The sequence below is a fragment of the Juglans regia genome, chromosome 2, assembly GCF_001411555.2.
Source record: "Juglans regia cultivar Chandler chromosome 2, Walnut 2.0, whole genome shotgun sequence".
NCBI classification, from domain to species: domain Eukaryota; kingdom Viridiplantae; phylum Streptophyta; class Magnoliopsida; order Fagales; family Juglandaceae; genus Juglans; species Juglans regia.
The window spans coordinates 3035913-3054245 of NC_049902.1; the positions used below are offsets into that span (position 1 = coordinate 3035913).

General features: G+C 38.7%; 1 protein-coding gene across 1 annotated transcript in view; it reads left to right on the top strand.

The window, feature by feature from the left end:
- LOC108991465 (serine/threonine-protein kinase ATM) overlaps positions 1-18333 on the top strand; it is a 113570-nt gene that overhangs the window by 51980 nt on the left and 43257 nt on the right. Inside the window, exons 41-51 of the mRNA XM_018965714.2 lie at positions 2292-2363; positions 2940-3009; positions 7048-7165; positions 7275-7398; positions 10241-10378; positions 11159-11269; positions 11447-11494; positions 11597-11701; positions 11930-12016; positions 14542-14859; positions 15001-15116. Coding sequence (XP_018821259.2) covers positions 2292-2363; positions 2940-3009; positions 7048-7165; positions 7275-7398; positions 10241-10378; positions 11159-11269; positions 11447-11494; positions 11597-11701; positions 11930-12016; positions 14542-14859; positions 15001-15116 — 1307 coding nt within the window. The remainder of the gene's footprint in view (positions 1-2291; positions 2364-2939; positions 3010-7047; positions 7166-7274; positions 7399-10240; positions 10379-11158; positions 11270-11446; positions 11495-11596; positions 11702-11929; positions 12017-14541; positions 14860-15000; positions 15117-18333) is intronic.

Consider the following 18333-nt stretch of genomic DNA (forward strand, 5'->3'; position numbering starts at 1 on the left):
AATGGGGCATCAGAGGTTAGGGATTACAGGCCCATTAGCCTTGTGAATGGGGTATATAAGATTATATCCAAGGTGCTTGCAAACCAACTTAGTAGAGTTTTAGGGTGGATCATTACGAAACCGCAAAATGCATTCGTACGAGAAGACAGATCTTGAATTCAGTTCTTATAGCTAACGAATGCCTTGATAGTCGAATAAAAGTGGGTAATCTGGGTCTCGTGTAAGTTAGACATGGTGAAGGCCTACGATCATGTCAACTAGGACTTTTTGTTGTACTTGTTGGGGAAATGTGGTTTTGGGGAGAGGTGGTTTACATGGATTAGATGGTGCATATTAACAGCAAGGTTCTCATTTTTGGTGAATGGCCGTCCTATTGGATTTTTTAACAGTTCCTGAAGCTTAAGGCAAGGGGATCCCTTGTCCCCACTTCTCTTTGTCATAGTCATGGAGACACTTAGCAAAATGATGTCAGTGATGGTTAACAGTGGCTTCTTGATTGGTTTCTTGGTTGGTGATACACATCGAGGTACTATCCACATATCCCATTTATTTGGTTAAGTGAGGCACGATATGCTCTCCAATCCCTTCTGGTGGCTTGGGAGGTTAAACCTGAGATTGTTCAACCGGGCTTTACTTGGGAAATGGCTCTGGCGCCATAATACCGAACCTGAAGCTCTATGGAAGTTGATGATTGATTCTACATATGGAGGTCTGCGTGTTCTAAAGAGGTGAGTGAGACTTATGGTGTGGGTTTATGGAAGCATATCAGGCGAGGGTGGGGGGCCTTTGCTCGTCATAATAGAATTGTGATGAGAGATGGCTCAAGAATTAAATTCTGGCATGACATATGGTGTGGCGACAGAGCTCTCAAGGACTTATTGCCTGAAGCGTTCATGATTGCACGTGAGAAAGAAGCTTTAGTGGCCGAACTCATGGAAAGGGTTTGGGATTTATTCTAGTGGAATGTGAGCTTCACTAGGGCGGCCCAAGATTGGGAAGTCAGCAACTTTGAGAATTTCTTCCAGCTTTTATACTCCTTGAGACCAAGCACTCGAGGAGCTGATACTTTGTGCTGGACACCTACCAGGAAAAGTACATTTTCAGTTTGCTCTTTCTATAAGGCCCTCACACACTTGCAAATTAATCACTTTCTGTGGAGACGAATTTGGAGAAACAAGGCCCACCTGAGGGCGGATTTTTTTGCCTAGACAGCGGCTTTGGGGATAACCTACAGAAACTTGGGATGATCGTTGTAGAATGTTGTTGTATGTGTAAACAAAGTGGGGAGACAGTGGACCATCTCCTACTACATTGCGAGATTGCTAGAGCACTTTGGGTCGATGTATCCAGCAGGGTAGAACTAGCCTGGCTTATGCTTGCTACAGTGGCCGAGCTTTTGGCATGTTGGGTAAATCTCAGCGGTATCCCACAAATTTCAGCATTGTGGAAAATGATTCCTATATGTCTTCTATGGTGCATTTGGAAGGAACAAAATGACAGGACATTTGAAGACAAGGAGCGTTCTATGGAGGAGATAATATTATTATTTGTTAGAACTCTTTTTCTTTGGGCCAAAGCTGTAGATTTTAATGGCCTTGATATTCATGAGTTTCTTGTTTCTCTTTCTTCCTCCTAAATAGGTGTTATCTCTTGTATGCCCCCTTGTGTACTTGGTCTATGCATATTCTTATTAATAACAATTTAATCGTTTACCTATAAAAAAAAATGTGGTGTTATTGCAATGACTTGTTTCATTGAGTCTGTGGTAACTGGCATGCTATTTTTATTGTTTTCTAGACCTTGTTCATGCTCATGACAGTTAATTGTATATGTCAGAAATCTATTTTGAGGATCTGCACGTTCAAATCCATGTTTGAGAATGTAAAAGCTAACCCCTAGGGGTTGGCTCAAGTGGTCTTTGCCTTGGTCTTGGTGGTATATGCTCCCTCTAGGTCTGAGGTTAGAATTCTTGGTTGCAGAAAATTTCTAAGAGCCACATCCCGTCGGTGAAAAGCCAATGATTTACTCTGATTTGTGTGATAGGGACCCGTTACACAGATCTGGGTTTAACTGTGTTAAAGACATGCTTTGTTTGCATGGTTTCTAGGATTCCTCGACATAAAAAAAGCAAAATTGTGCATCTGTACCTTTCTTGTAAACAATCTTTAGTTACTCATTAAACTTCATCTAAAGATGCTTACTTGGAAAGATTCGCTTAGATCCTGTCAAATTATCTTCTGGTTCTCTAGCTTATTGTTTGTTTTCATCATTTGTTTTTGCTCCCCAATCAGGGAATACTTTCAACTGAAAGTGGTCAAAGGGCTTTGATGTCATTTGATTCTTATGAGAAGTCTCTTATTGAGGTAAGTCTTCTTCTCTTTATAATATATATTTTTTAAAATTTCTTTTTCTCAACTCATCAAATGCTGTAAATCTTTTTGGCCATATGGGGCTGTGGTTCTTGTTTTGGCCTAGAGGCTTAAAATCTTACTTTGGTTGGGTATCTTGCCACATTTATTGCTGGAAGTGATGTCATATTGAATTCTTCACCTTAAGGATGAGTCGAAGTTTTTAGGAGTTATTTTCACTGGTTAGGAATTGGACGCAACATTGAGGTTCAGAATCCCATTTGTATGAGATATTTGGAAGTGAAAAGGTAGTTTGAATGGGAAGGGAAACCAAATGATGATGGTTTGACCATGTTGGAAGATATTGCACTCACATTATGTTTTACTTCAGCATTGTGGGTTAATTGCTTGGGAAAATAGGTTTAGCATGCTTTTCATGCTATTTTTGCATGCAATTTTATAATTGTAATTCAGGTCTTGTAACTTACTAAATACAGTCAACGTGTTATATTCTTGATTTTGATATTATCTTCTTTATCATTAGGGGAGTAGTTTGTGCACTAAAAACTCTTGTATTGTTATTTCTTGCAGGTTCACTCCAAGGGCACTAATATCAAGCTAGTGGAAAAGTTCATTTCAGATCTGGAAAGGAAGTTCAAAGGTGCTTTTTGAAGCTTTGTTGTATTGATGATTCGGTGTTTTAGAAGTTAGTGTAATTGTGGGAATTAAGTTTTTGTTGACATGTAAATATTTGGTTTGCTTGTTATCAGCCATGAATGACCTACTATAATCAACATTTTTAATTCCTTTATAAAAGGAAGATGTATCATTATTTTCTTAGGTGCTTCATAGTTGTTTCTTTCAACAGCCTTTTAGCCACATGTTTATATTTTCTTCTGAACCTCTAGTACACCCCCAACCCCAGAGAAACTTATTAGAAGTCAACTTATTTTTTTAATTTTTTTTTATAAGTAAACGATTTTATTAAAATGATAGGCATAACCCAAGTACACAAGAAGATATACAAAAGTACACACTATCTATGTAGAAGCAATAGATACAAGAAATTCGTGCTAATCGAGGCCATTAAAGTCTATTGCAATGGCCCATGTACATAAAGTTCTAATAAAAAAAGCTCTTAATTCCTCTATTGAGCTCTCCTTGTCTTCGAACGTCCGTTCATTGCATTCTTGCCACAAACACCACAAAATATAGATAGGGACCATATTCCACAGAACTTTGATTTGTTGAATGCCGCTTAAACTTATCCAGCTGGCCAAAAGTGCATCCATTGTAGCGGGCATAACCCAAGCTAAATCTAGTCTGCTGAACACTTCATTCCATAACATTCTAGCAGTCTCGCAGTATAGTAAGAGCTGATCCACAGTCTCACCGGATCTTACAGATGCAGCACCAATCCACTATGATCATCCTGCGTTTTCTCAAGTTATCTATTGTCAGGATCTTACCCAAGGAAGCTGTCCACGTGAAACATGCCGCTTTGAAGGGTGCCTTATGATGCCAAATCATTTTCCATGGAAATTGATTATTCGGCAAGTGTGTGAGAGACTTATAGAAAGAGCGAACTGAGAATGTATCTTTGCCTGTGGGTATCCACCGCAACATATCAGCTCGCTGGTTGCTCGGTTTTGTGGAATACAATAGGCTAAAAAAGTCCTCAAAGCTGCCCACTTCCCAATCTTGGGCCGCCCTACTGAAATTGATATTCCATTGGACTTTCTCCCCCAATATCACCATGAGATCAGCCATTGAAGCTTCTTTTTGACATGCAACCCAGAAAACAGAATGGAATAAATCCTTTAGGGCATTGTTTCCACACCATATCTCGCTCCAGAATTTAATCCTAGAGCCCTCACCCAGAACAAAACTTGTATGTCGAGTAAACCCCCCCCCCCAAAAAAAAAAAAAAAAAAAACCTCCATATTTGCACTCAATCACCAACTTCCATAGGGCTTCTAGTTCCATATTATATCTCCACAACCATTTTCCAAGTAATGTTCGATTAAAAATTCTCATATTTCTAATACCCAACCCACCAAAGAAGATTGGGGAGCATACCTTGCTACCAACTAACTAGATGGAATTTGAATTCCTCTCCCACTCCACTCTACAAGAAATCACACTGAAGTTTCTCAATCCGGTATGCCACACTTGCTGGAATAGGGAATAGAGACAAGAAGAAAGTTGGTAAATTAGATAGCGTACTCTTAATTAAGGTGATCCTACCACCTTTCCACAGATACAGTCTCTTCCAGCCTGCTAATCTTCTTTCTATCTTCTCGATCACTGTGTCCCATATTGGAATAGCTCTTGATGCAGCCCCCAACGGAAGGCCTAGGTAGTTCATGGGAAGAGAGGCAACCTTACATCCCAGCTTGCTAGCCATCTGCCTTATGTTGTTAACACTTCCAACTGGCACCATTTCTGATTTGTCAAAATTCACATTCAAACTGGACGCTGCTTCAAAACATAGTAGAAGAGCCTTTAGATCTCGAACCTGGTTATGGTCTTCCTCACAAAAGATTAATGTATCATCTGCGAACAACAAATGAAAAATATTAATAGTACCCCTATTGGGTTCAACCAATCGAGAAACCAACCATGAAACCATTATTAACCAGTGTCAAGATCATTCTACCATACGCCTCCATTACAATGACAAAGAGAAGTGGAGATAACGGGTCCCCTTGTCTTAAGCCTCGAGTGCAGTTGAAAAAGGCAACTAGATTGCCGTTTATCAAAACTGCAAATTCTGCCGTTGAAATACACCATCTGATCCACAACTGCCATATCTCCCCAAAATCACACCTCACAAGTAGGTAAAGTAAGAAATCCCAGTTAACGTGGTCATAGACCTTCTCTATATCTAACTTGCAAAGGATCCCTATAGTGCCAGCTTTTAACCTACTGTCCAGACATTCATTGGTGATGAGAACTGCATTTAATATTTGTCTACCCCGTACAAATGCATTTTGAGGTTTTGCAACAATCTTCCTCGATACCACCCCTAGGTGATTTGCAAGCACCTTGGAGATTATCTTGTATACCCCATTCACAAGGCTAATGGGCCGAAACTCCTTTACCTCCGATGCCCCAACTTTCTTAGGTATCAATGGAATAAAAGTAGCGTTAAGGCTTTTCTCAAATCTTCCAGCTGAGAACAGTTCCTAGAACACCTTCATTAAATCCTGCTTCACTACTTCCCAACATGTTTGAAAAAAAGCCCATAGAAAAGCCGTTAGGACCTGGTGCCTTGTCTTTGACCATTCTCCTCACCACGTCATGAACCTCTGTTTCCTCAAAAGGCCTCTCCAACCAAGAGACATCATGCGGCTCAATAGACTCAAAACCAAGGCCATCAAGCATTGGCCTCCACTCATCTTGTTCTGAAAGAAAATGTTCTAGAAATCAACAACATGCTCACGAATCACTTGACCCTCCTTACAATCCACCACATCAATTTTCTGCATCTCAATGGTATTGGTTCTCCTATGGGAGTTAGCAATTCTATGGAAGAACTTTGTGCTTCGATCCCCTTTTTTCAACCACAATGCTCTTGATTTTTTAAGCCAAGAAATCTCCTCTAATAAGATAACCCTCTCTAAATCTGAGACCAACTCTGTCTTCCGGGATAGCTCTTCCAGGGAGAGAACCCGCTCCTCTTGTATCCTCTCTAACTTCTGAATCTCCTCCATCTTGATTTTCTTGTGTTCCCTTATGTCACCGAAAGATTGAGTATTTCAAAGCTTTAAGTATTTTTTAAGAGCTTTGAGTTTGCCTACAAAGATGAAGCTAGGGGCACCTCGTATCTAATATGTGGACCGCCATTGCCTAACCCTATCCATGAAGCCTTCAGCTTTCAGCTACATATTTTCAAACTTAAAGTACCGGCACCCTCCTTGGATACCTCCACGAAGTCAGCTTCTCTTTCTAGCCTTTCGCTTGTTCATATCCTTTATTTCTATTTTAATTCTCTACCGTGATCTATTTGTTGGGACAACCGAAACTGGTATTTTCTTTCTACTTTATCATTGCCTTGAATTTTTCTTAAATATGCACAAGTTGTATCTGTCTATATAAATTTATTTAGTTATATACTATGATATAACTAACCTTAAAGTACACATTATAAGTTTTTGAATATGCATGGGGGTTCATCTGGTGATAACAAAGTGAAAATGATACAAGGAAGTTGAAATCTATTCATTGACAAGTGATGTTCATGATTGCTAGTTGGAATGTATATTATGTTGTCCTTTATATTGTAGGTAAAGATGATGCAGATAGAGTAATGCTACTGACCACACTTTCATCCTACTTTCATCTCACTATGTGAAAGGGGTACTTTTATCACTCTTGGATCATCCTATATTTGTTTAAGGAAAAACTTAAAGGTTGATTGGCAATGCCACTTCATCATAGTGGGATGAAAGTGGGGGGAGTTTGTTTGTAGAATTTTCCATTTAGATATGGATGGATCATGTAATCCATAGGAACCCAGCTTTGCTGGCTCTTCTTCTGCACTTATGCTATCTACCATTACTGTATGTGACATCAATGCTCTTGTCTGTTGTCCACAAGAAAGCTGGGAACATGGCTAAGTTATACCTTGAATTTTGCTTTCTAATAATTCATGTCCTGCTCTTGTTTCCTTGCCCCTGATTGCATTTGTTATCAGCTGAAGCAATTTCTTTGGAGAAATCCACATTATGGGTAACGCATGGTAAAACTTTTGAGGTGTGGATTTGTCAGCTTGTATACTCACTTATTGGCTATTGCAATGATGTGATTCTAAGGTATTGGATTTATGATTAGTTTCCTGTGAATTCCTAAATCAAGTTGTGTTTACTGGTGTTTCATTATGGTTGCCTTGCACAATTAGTTAGGTTGACCTTTGGTTTGCAGATTATGTCAAGAAATTGTGTTGCTGAAATCTGAAGTTGCTGAGCTTCTGTTGCCAAGTATTGTTGTCAATCTGGCTGGCAGGAAAGATATGGATGTTGATCTTCACAAAATTATCTCGTCGCAGGTTGTATTCTTGAGTAATTTGTCACTTTCCAATTTTATTCTTCTGACATTTCAATTTTAAAACCAAAATATTTAGAATTTTTTTTTTTTGGTTTAAAATCTTCAAAAGGAGACTCTCAGCTGAAAGAACTGGTTTACTTGTTTCTTGTTGTAGAGTACGCCTTTTGGTGTGCTCATTGTGAACATGTAAGAATGGACAATAGCTGTTAACAATTTTCTTTGTCTGAATATCTCCTCTTGTTCCTTCTCATTCATTAAATAGCAACAAATAGATTACATAGATCAAAAATTTGAAATCTGACTTCCTATCCTAAAGGGATTCAAATCTTGGATAAGGTATGTTTCCCATACTTATCTACCCAATCTAAATATTCAAATTATAAATCCTATACAGCTGTACAAATCTGTGTATAACCGAAATACATAGATAAAACTTAGGAATTAATTCAAATAAATATAATCCACTAATACCCCCCCTCAAATTGATGTTGGTGTATCTACTAGCATCAATTTGTTAACTAGGAATTGATGCCGCTGTCTAGTCATCACTTTTGTGAATATATCAGCTACTTGAAGATCCGTAGAGATATGAGGAAGAATAATAGACATAGCCTCATAGGCTTGACGAATATAGTGACAATACATTTCAATATGTTTGGTGAAACACTGGATTGACAGCAATTTGAATGGCTGTAGTGTCGTCACCATGAAGAGGAGTTGGCTTGTCTTGCGAAAAACCAAGCTCTTGAAGAATGCCCCACAACCACATCACCTCAGAGCAAGCTGCTAACATAACAGATTCAAACCAAGCTCTATATTCAGCTTCAGTAAAGGATTTAGAAACACACTCTTGCTTCTTGCATTTCCAGGAGATGAGTGAATCTCCAAGAAAGATGCACCAACCAGTTGCATAACGCCTAGAATCTTGGCAACCAGCCTAGTCGGCATCACTATAAGTTGTAGAGAAGTGCCAGCAGGAAAAAATAACCCATGATTAGGAGTCCCAATCAAATGTCTGATAATATGACGAACAACCCCTAAATGCAAGTGTCGAGGAGTGTCCATAAATTTGCTGAGATATCCAGATGTGTGATAGTGAGGTAGATTAGACTCCCAACAAGCTTCCTATATAATGTAGGATAAGAAATTAAATCACCCTCATTCTTCTGATACTTCACGTTGACTTCCATAGGAGTAGCTAGGGCTGTGCATAAAAAGCCAAGACCCGATCAATCCAAAAGACCCGACATGAGCCCACCCGACTAAAATCGGGTTCATCAGTTCACGGGTTTAATACACCCAACATCAGTCAAAACTGATCACCCGAATGTGACATTGGGTCTGTGAATGGACCAAGTCAAGCCTTCACCTCGTTCGCTCTCCTTCCCCACCATTTCTGTCTGTCATTGTTAGGAGAGTCAGCAGAGGTAGAAGAAGACCAAGGTAGAGTAGAGTTGGATTGGCAGTGATGACAATGGCTGTCTGTATAGTTTCAAGTTGACTGAGTCCACTTTCCTGGCCTCCCTCATGCCCAAGAAAGAGATTTCCACCGACCACTTCATCAAGGCTCACCCAGAATACGACGAACGTGGAGTCCTCATTGCTATCTTCGGTATTGATTTTTCCTTCTTATCTCTGTTCGTACAAGTGCGGGATTTGAGCAGATAGATGGCAAGGATCATTCTAATGGGCTTTCTTCCTCTCCACGGACTTGTACAGATCTGTCTATACCCCGAAATACATAGATAAACTGAGGAATTAATTCAAATAAATATAATCCACTAATAGTTATAAGGTCAGCCATACTCTAAATTTCAAATGTTTTGCATTGCTATTGTATGAGACATAGTGTGATACCCCATATGATATGGATAAGAGTTGGTGGTGTATGGGATCCCACATTACTTGGGAAGGAAAAATTCTTGCTCTTTATAAGATTCCAATGGGACTCCAATTGTATCATTGACTAGTCATTTTGGAGTATAGGCCATGTGGTTTGGGCTTTCTATTGGGGTGTTACAAATGGTATCAGAGACTATCCCAACCAGAAATGTGGGACTTGAGCCGTGCCACCTACAATGGACAGGCCCGACGAGGACGTCGAGAATTTAAGGGGGGTATATTGTGATACTCCATATGATATGGATGAGGGTTGGTGGTGAATGGGATCCCATATTGCTTGGGAAGGAAAAGTTCTTGCTCTTTATAAGGTTCCAATGGGAATCCAATTGTATCATTGAGTAGTCCTTTTGGAGTTAGGCCATGTGATTTGGGCCTTCTATTGGGGCGTTGCACATAGTGAAAGGAGGAAGTTTATTTGACATGTGATAAGCTAAGAAAGTGGCCCCATTTGAGAACAAGATGTAATTTAGGCCAAAACAAATTAGGAGTACGTATACTGAACTAGATACCTAGGCATCATTCAGGAAAATAAACTTTTTACAGACAAGTGGAAGGGTGACCAAAACATGAGATGTACAATGGTCCACCGACCCATGGCATCATTATTGTAAAGATTAAACTAATAACATTTCTTTCTTCTTTCTTCTGAGCTCGTAAAATGTTTTTCAAGTTTACTGCATTCTTCTTTGTTTGCCTTGAATTAAGATTGTCTTCTGTTATTTATATTTTTGTTTTCTGTTACTTTAAAAAAATTTATATTTATATTTTTGTTTAATAATGATCTGAAATAAATAGACTTTTCACATATTGCATATCAGTAAACAATAATGATTTTGCTACATTATAAAATGACTCAAGTCATGCATGTCTGAAGTCCTAGTCTGCTTTATCTTTTGAGTTCTTCAAACATAGTTTCTGTGTTAACTTGGTTTCACATACAGTTGCAGGAACATATATTCACAGGGTCTAACAAGTTGATCAAATCAATTCAAGTCTTCTTAAATGTCTTTAATGAACTACGTTTATGTCACGTTATGGAAAAGTCTTCTTCTCTACAAACGAAGAGAGAAAGCTCTAAGGTGAGTTTGTTGAACCATAGTTATAGTTTGTATTTGATGCTTATTTACTATAATTTTCTCAGATTGTTAAGTTTTAAGCTCGGTAATGGTTGGTAAATTTAATATCTTCCTCGCAGAAACATCTATCCATATTATATTATGCCTTAGTTTTTGTATATAACTTTGCTTTATTAAATTTTCTTTGATTTGTCAGAAATATATGGAGGAGAGATGTTTGGTTGTTGGAGATTTTTTTGGGGGTGGGGGTAAGTAATGCTTATTGAGAAAGAGTTTTGAGGAAAATAAATGCAGGAAATTTTTGGGGGAAAAGTTTTCTCGTTTTGGTCCTTTCCAATATAAAAAAGGAAGTTTTGGTATTTTCTCTTGATGGGATGAGGTCCATCTTTTGTAAGTTGCCAAAGTTTGTAAAGCATTACTGAGTTCATGTTCAGCCAAGTTGGTCTTGAGATGGGTGAGCTGGTCCTCTGTTTTTTTTTTTAGTTTCTTGCACGATGTCATTGCTCTCAAGAGTGAAGTACATATTTATGCTTGACTGCACTTGAAAGTAGTGCTAACTAAGAACTTTCTACCTTGGTGAAGCTAATCATACGAATTATGTTTTTTGTGTCTTAAATGGTGCTATACTTGAAAGGATTAATCTAATTGAATGGCATTTGTGCTTCTACAGTTTGGTTTAACGATGACAATCTAACCATGAGTGCTAATTACATCAGTTTGCTTTTTTTTTTTGAATAAATGTGTTGGGCCAAAAAGAGACGGTAATTATGCTTTGGTCTGCAGTGTGCAAAGGCTTCAAGTTATAGCTCAAAATCCTGTTCCACATCCATGAAGGCTAGAGATTCAGTTTCTATGTCAAGTGCTGAGACGACGCCAACTGCTTTATGGGACAAGGTCTTCTGTGCTACATGCACTCAAATGGATATGTTTTTATTTTCTTTCCGGAGTTGGAATGTAACAAATAAAAAATTGGATTCAGTTGGGATTAAGTCTTTGTTTAACTGAGTTCATGAAAGGTGCCAACTTTTCTTGAGCGTAGATTTTTTCCTGACTAGTTATTTTCATTCCCAGGTTTATTGGCTTTGCATTGATTACCTTGTTGTTGCTAAATCAGCAGTCGTGAGTGCTGAACTTTCCCTTGATTCTTATTTACTATATTTTTACTTTTTTTTTTTATTTTATCTGACAGTTTCTGTGACATGATGTGTTTTACCTTCACAGCTATGTGGTTCATATTTTACATCTATGATGTATGTTGAGCATTGGTGTGAAGAGCATTTCGGCAACCTCACACTTGGGAACCCAGATTTCTCCCATATTGAAGTGGTAATTTCTATGGTGATGCTGTTCTCGATACTGTTTCAGGATATGAGCTTTTATAACTGGTATTCATGGGCATGCCAATAGTAGATTTTTCTAGAGCAATAGAAAGTCGCAAACAATCTGTGTGATTCTTAAGTATGTTAGAACTGTTTTCTTTTTATCATGGTCTTCTCTACATTCTTTACAGTTCTCTTAATTCCATTTTTCTGTTTGTATCTTCTTTATTACCAGTTACCACTTCACATTGGAATACTTCTCTCTGCTGTCACTCAAATCAATGAACCTGACAGCTTATACGGGATCGTCCAGTCGCACAAGGTGGTTCAATTTATCAGTTACCTTTCTGAAAGTCCTTTCTCTCCCATTATCAGTTTCTTTTTGTGCCCTAGTTCTTATCATTTGCATAGTACTAGTAGTAGTGTTGTGCTTTCAGAAATTATCACAGTTGCGTGGGTTTCTTGCGATGGGAATTGCAAGTGTGCTCATTTTAGTGGCTCTATTTCAAGTTTTTAGGACTTTGACTTCTTTCTCATTTTTAGTTTGGTGTTTCTCATGTATGCACTCTGTGTACCAGATTAAACGGTATTGATAATTAATAAAGTTGAACTTACGAAGAAAACACATTATGTGCCACTTTGAGATGAGACTTTTGCATTTCACTGTTTCCTTGCTTTCCCTACCACATGCCCCCTAGTCCCCACCAGGAAAGAAATGACAATTAGAGCTAAAACGCAAAGAGTAATAATAGATACAGTCGTAGAGTGTGCAAGTCCCGAGCAGTCCCTTTTGAAGAAAAGTGAGTTTTTGTTTTCATGTGGGTCCCAAGTGTGCACCACTTTTTTTTAAAGGGACTGCACGGTGCATGCACACCGTAGAACTGTACAAATCATTTTCCAAAAGTACAAGGGGAAAAATGGAAAAAAAAGGACAGACGGTTCAAGCCTTGCTGCCCATGAGATGCAAAAGAAACAAGGCCCTTTGCATGATCAATAATTTTCTTATCCACTACATATTCATTTGATTCATGAGACTCATTAGGAGCTTTTTTCTTCGGAGAACTGTTTGATGACAAATTTCCTCTCTATGTTAAACTCTATACCAAACTTTTCGGAGTTTGATTGGCTATCTGGATATTTACTGAATGGTCTATATGATTATGACTACATTAATCTCTAAAACAAATGTCCTCCTAGTCGATCCTTTGATCCATTTATCATTTTTTTGTTTCGGTTACATTGTGATTTAGTTAGGTAATGTAATTGCATTAAAAGATGGGCAAACGTAGTAGCTATTGTAATGACCAAGATGAATTTGGCGATACTTTAATTTCTGATTCTTGTGTTTTATTTTCTTTTGTTTTGAAGCAATTTCGGGGTTGACTATTAATTAGGTGAAATCTGAGATTGTTCCTGCTGGTGATATGGAAGTTTGGCCAGTATTCTTAGCTGTAAAATTTCTTCTTTACTAATGAAATATTAGGGTTTGCCTTTGGGTGCTTCTTATAAAGCTATATCTATTTAGAATAGCATACTTGGAAAAGGCTGTAGTCGTCTAAGGATGGTCGATCGACTTTAATAAAAAGTGCTTTTTCAAATTTGCGAACATATTATGTCTTTGTTCCCCATTTTAGTAGGAGTTTCTAATAGGCTTGAAAAGCTTTATAGAGACTCACTCAAGGAATTGGTGATGAGCTTAAATTTGATTTAGTAACTTGATTGAGTAATTGTACATTGTACTTCAATAAAATCAGGTGGTTTGGGGGTCAGAAAATTGATTCAATGCAATCGAGCATTATTAGGTAAATAGTTAAGGCATTATGCAATGGAGGGGGAGGCTTTATGGAGATAGATGATAGATACAAATTATTGCAGTTTGAGGGTTGGTTGGTGTTTGATCAAGGTAACGTGGCCTTTTGGTGTAGGTTTGTGGAAACATGTCAAAAGGGGGAGAGATTATTTGTCAAAATTTATTAGATTTCAGATGAGTGATGGTTGTAAGGTTGGTTTTTGGCGTGAAGTGTGGTGTGGGTTTCAACCTTTCAAATTTGAGGGTAAGACAAGGTGGTGTGAGTGGTATATATTGAATCCCATCCTGGAAACACAAGTTTGAAGTGCGGTCATATTATAAGGATTTAACATTACCTACAGGTTCTCTTTTGTTGGGAGAACTTTTGGGGAGTGAAGGTCCTTTGAGGGTGGGTTTTTGTTGTTTTTTTTTGTGTGTGGACAACAACATTGGGGAAGATTTGGATGTTGGACAACATAAGGAAGCGGAACATTACTGTGGTGAATTGGTGTAACTCTGGGGAGGACAGCAGAGGCATGATAATGTTTTCATAGTGTGGAGCTTGGCTCCTTGATGCTTAATGTGGTGTATTCTGAGAGAGCGAAATGCATGGACCTTTAAAGATAAGCAAGCTTTCATTGTAGAGCTGACAAAGATCTTCCCCATCGCCCTTTATACATGGATAGCAACTCATGATACTTTTCTTTTTTCTAGCTTTTCAGATTGTTCAAATTGCTGTTTTTCTTTTTCTTCTGAGGTTTTCTTGAATGCTTCCTATCTTTTTTAAGAAGTACATTTCTTATAAATAATTAGAATGATGAAGATAATGCTGATGTTTTTCATCAATTCTTCTGGTTTGATGCATAGCTGACCGGGACCAAGACACCCTTCTATAATTTAGGTTAGATGAATGAAAGTCTGAGTTTGTAACTTTTTATCTGTGCATGACAAATTGACTTTATATGTTGGTTTTTAGTATTTATATACATTCAGAACATGAGTATGTTCTCACAGTCTTGCACTCTTTTGTCTTTGTTTTTTGGTGATGGCATCAAAAGTTGCTGTCTCAAATCATTACCTTTGAGCACAAGGGGAACTGGAGCAAGGCTCTTGAATATTATGACTTGCAAGTACGATCAGATGCCTCAGTGAAAATGGATGGTGGTGCCAGATATTTGTCACTGGAACAGATTCAACCCGCAGATCATCTCTCAGGGTTCAGATTGGAAGACGAGATTACAAATAGGAACCCTTACATAGGGTTGATTAGATCTTTGCAGCAAGTTGGGTGTATGCATGTGCTGGATCTGTATTGCCAAGGCTTGACTTCTCGGAACAGTCAGTTTCAGCATGATCAGGAATTCACTGAACTGCAGGTTTGCCTTCTTTTATTAATTTTTCAGTCTTATTTGAGCAGGGGAGAGTAACAATTTTGTATTTCTGGTTGTAGCAAGTTAATGGGATAGTTTGATGCTGACTTTTTAATTTCCTCACATTTGTTTCTGAGCTGTTTGTAGTATGAGGCTGCTTGGCGTGCAGGAAACTGGGATTTCTCCTTACTTTATGTGGGAACTAATTCTCCATCTTCAAGTCAGCAAATCAAAAGTGACCATTTCAACGAAAACTTGCACAGGTAATTGGGTTTGGTCTTGTTCTTAATAGTTGTCTATTGAAAACATTTCAAGAGTAAATATGTTGACTAAAAACAGATACACCTGATGTCCCTGTCAAAATGCTCAGAAACCATGAGTATTAAGAGAGCTTTTTGGGAAAAAACTGGCTATCACAGTTCAGCCACCTCTCATTATCAACGTAATCACCAATCTATACAAGGAAAGTAGATAATATGCTATACACGGGAAAATCTAAATTATTCCTAATATTCTGCATCTATACATGGTAAATATATTTTGTACAGCTAATATTAACAAAGAGCTACATTCCTAAATTGTATACGTTAACATCCTCTCTCAAATTGATGTTGGTAAGTCAACTAGCACCAATTTGCCAACAAGAAATTGATGCTGCTATCGAGTCATTGCTTTGGTGAAGACATCGGCCACTTGGAGATCAGAAGAAATGTAAGGAAGAGATATCACCCGACTCTCCAAGGTATCTCGGATAGAATGACAATCAACTTCAATGTGCTTGGTACGTTCATGGAAGACGAGATTGGTTGCAATCTGAATAGCACTAGTCTTATCAGCATGAAGAGCAGCATAATTAGTCTGAGGAAACCCAAGTTCCTCCAAAAGACCACGGAACCATATAATTTCAGAATAAGCAGTAGACATGGCACGATACTTAGCCTTAGTAGATGATTTAGAAACACAATCTTGTTTCTTACATCTCCAAGAAATTAAGGCATCACCAAAAAACATACACCAACCCCTAGTAGATCGACGCGTATCCGGATACCCAGCCCAATTAGCATCACTGTAGGCAACAAATTGAAGAGATGAGTCTGTAGGAAAGAATAACCCACGAGTAGGCGACCCTCGAAGATAGCAGATAATGTGGCGATCTGTAGCAAGATGAAGGTGCCGACGAGAAGACAGAGTAGCTGACTTGATGAACGGCATAGGAGATATCTGGTCGAGTAGTGGTCAAGTAGATAAGACTCCCAACTAAGTGTCGATAGAGAGTAGGATCATCTAGAAGATCCCCTTCATCTTTCCTATTTTTGACATTTACCTCCATAGATATATCAATAGAAGAAGTGTCCTCCAAACCAGCCAAGGTGATAAGATCTTGAATACACTTATGCTGGTTCAAGAAAATATCATTGGCCTGATGATGAACCTCCAGTCCCAAGAAGTATGTGAGCTGGCCAAGATCTTTCATATGGAAAGTTGTATGTAACAGCTTCTGAAGCTTAGTAATCAAACCACAGTCAGTGCCAGTAATGATAATATCATCCACATAAACCAAGAGAAAAACTATACCTGCATTAGACTTGTGGAAAAAAAGAGAGGAATCATACTGATTTTGTGTAAAACTGAATGTAAGAAGTGTACTACGAAACTTCTCAAACCAAGCCCGGGGAGCCTGCTTGAGCCCGTACAGAGAACGCCTTAGCTTACAGACATCATGAGGAGAAGTAGTCATACCAGAGGGAAGCTTCATGTAGATCTCTTCTTGGAGATCACCATGAAGAAATGCGTTCTTCACATCCATTTGATGTAGTTGCCACAATTGTGAAGCGGCAATAACTAAGATGGTTCGAACTGTGGTCATTTTGGCAACAGGAGCAAATGTCTCCTCATAGTCAACCCCATATTCTTGTTTGTTACCCAGAGCTACAAGGCGAGTTTTGTATCGGTCCAAAGACCCATCAGAATGAAGCTTTACAGAGAAAACCCATTTACTCCTAATAGGTTTGACTGTAGGAGGACAAGAAACAATATTCCAAGTATGATTCTCCTCAAGTGCGTGAAGTTCCGCTTGCATTGTAGTTTGCCAACACTCATGTTCTATAGCTTGTTTGTAGGAAGGAATGAAAATAGAGGATAAAGTAGTTACGAGAGAGACAGGGGATGAGAAACCATACCGATCAAGGGGTCGAGAAGGACGAGTAGACCAGCGAAGAGTGGTGGAAACAGGAGCAGGATCAGGCATCGGGTCGAGATCTTGAGGGAGCACAGATGAAGTGGAACCAGACTCATGACTGTCAATATTGGTCTGAATACCTCTTTCTACTATTTTCCTTCATTTATATAGAAAAGGGTTACAACCGAGCATTGAAGCCAGCGCTTAATTGCGGCTGGTTTTACTATACACGTTAGCTGCTATTTACACGTTAAGACTATTTACGGTACACAAAGAGTCTATTTACTGTACACGTTATCTATTTATCTGATATACTATCTAGATATAGAAAGCATAAAAGTATCTCTATAGAAAGCATAAAAGTATCTCTATAACATCCCCCCTCAAATTGATGCTAGTGGATCAAGAAGCATCAATTTGTCAACCAAGAACTGATGCCGATGCCGAGAAAGAGCTTTAGTGAATATGTCTGCAATTTGACGTTCAGTGGAAATGTGAGGAAGTGTAATCACATGTTTGTCAAAGGATTCACGTATAGAATGGCAATCGACTTCGATATGTTTCGTACGCTCATGGAAGACAGGATTAGCGGCGATCTGAATAGCACTGGTATTATCAGCATGAAGAGGAGTGGGATGTAGCTGAGGAAAACCAAGTTCACCCAATAACCCACGAAGCCATGTGATCTCAGAGCATGCGGAAGACATAGCACGATACTCAGACTCAGTAGAGGACTTGGAAACTCTGTCTTGCTTCTTACTCTTCCAAGAAATGAGTGCATTGCCTAAGAACATGTCCAACCAGTGACAGAGCGACGAGTATCTGCACATCCGGCCCAATCAGCATCACTATATCCCACCAACTGTAAGGAAGATTCTTTAGGAAAGAACAATCTGCGTGTAGAGGTGCCCTTCAGATATCGGAGAATGCGACGAACAGCGGCTAAATGAAGATGTCGGGGAGCCTGCATAAATTGACTAACTTGCTGTACAGCAAAAGAAATGTCAGGACGAGTAATCGTCAAGTAGTTCAAACTCCCAACAAGCTGCCGATACAAGGATGGATCTGATAGAAGCTCCCATTCTTCTTGACGAAGCTTAAGATTTACCTCCAAGGGAGTAAAAACAGAGTTACCCGATTGGAGACCACCCAATGAAATAACATCCTGCGTGTATTTGTGCTGGTGTAACAACATACCAGTTGGAGTAAGTTGTACCTCAAGGCCAAGAAAATATTGTAGGGGACCAAGATCTTTCATGTGAAAAGAGGCCTTGAGATGCTGTTGTAATTGCTTAATTAAC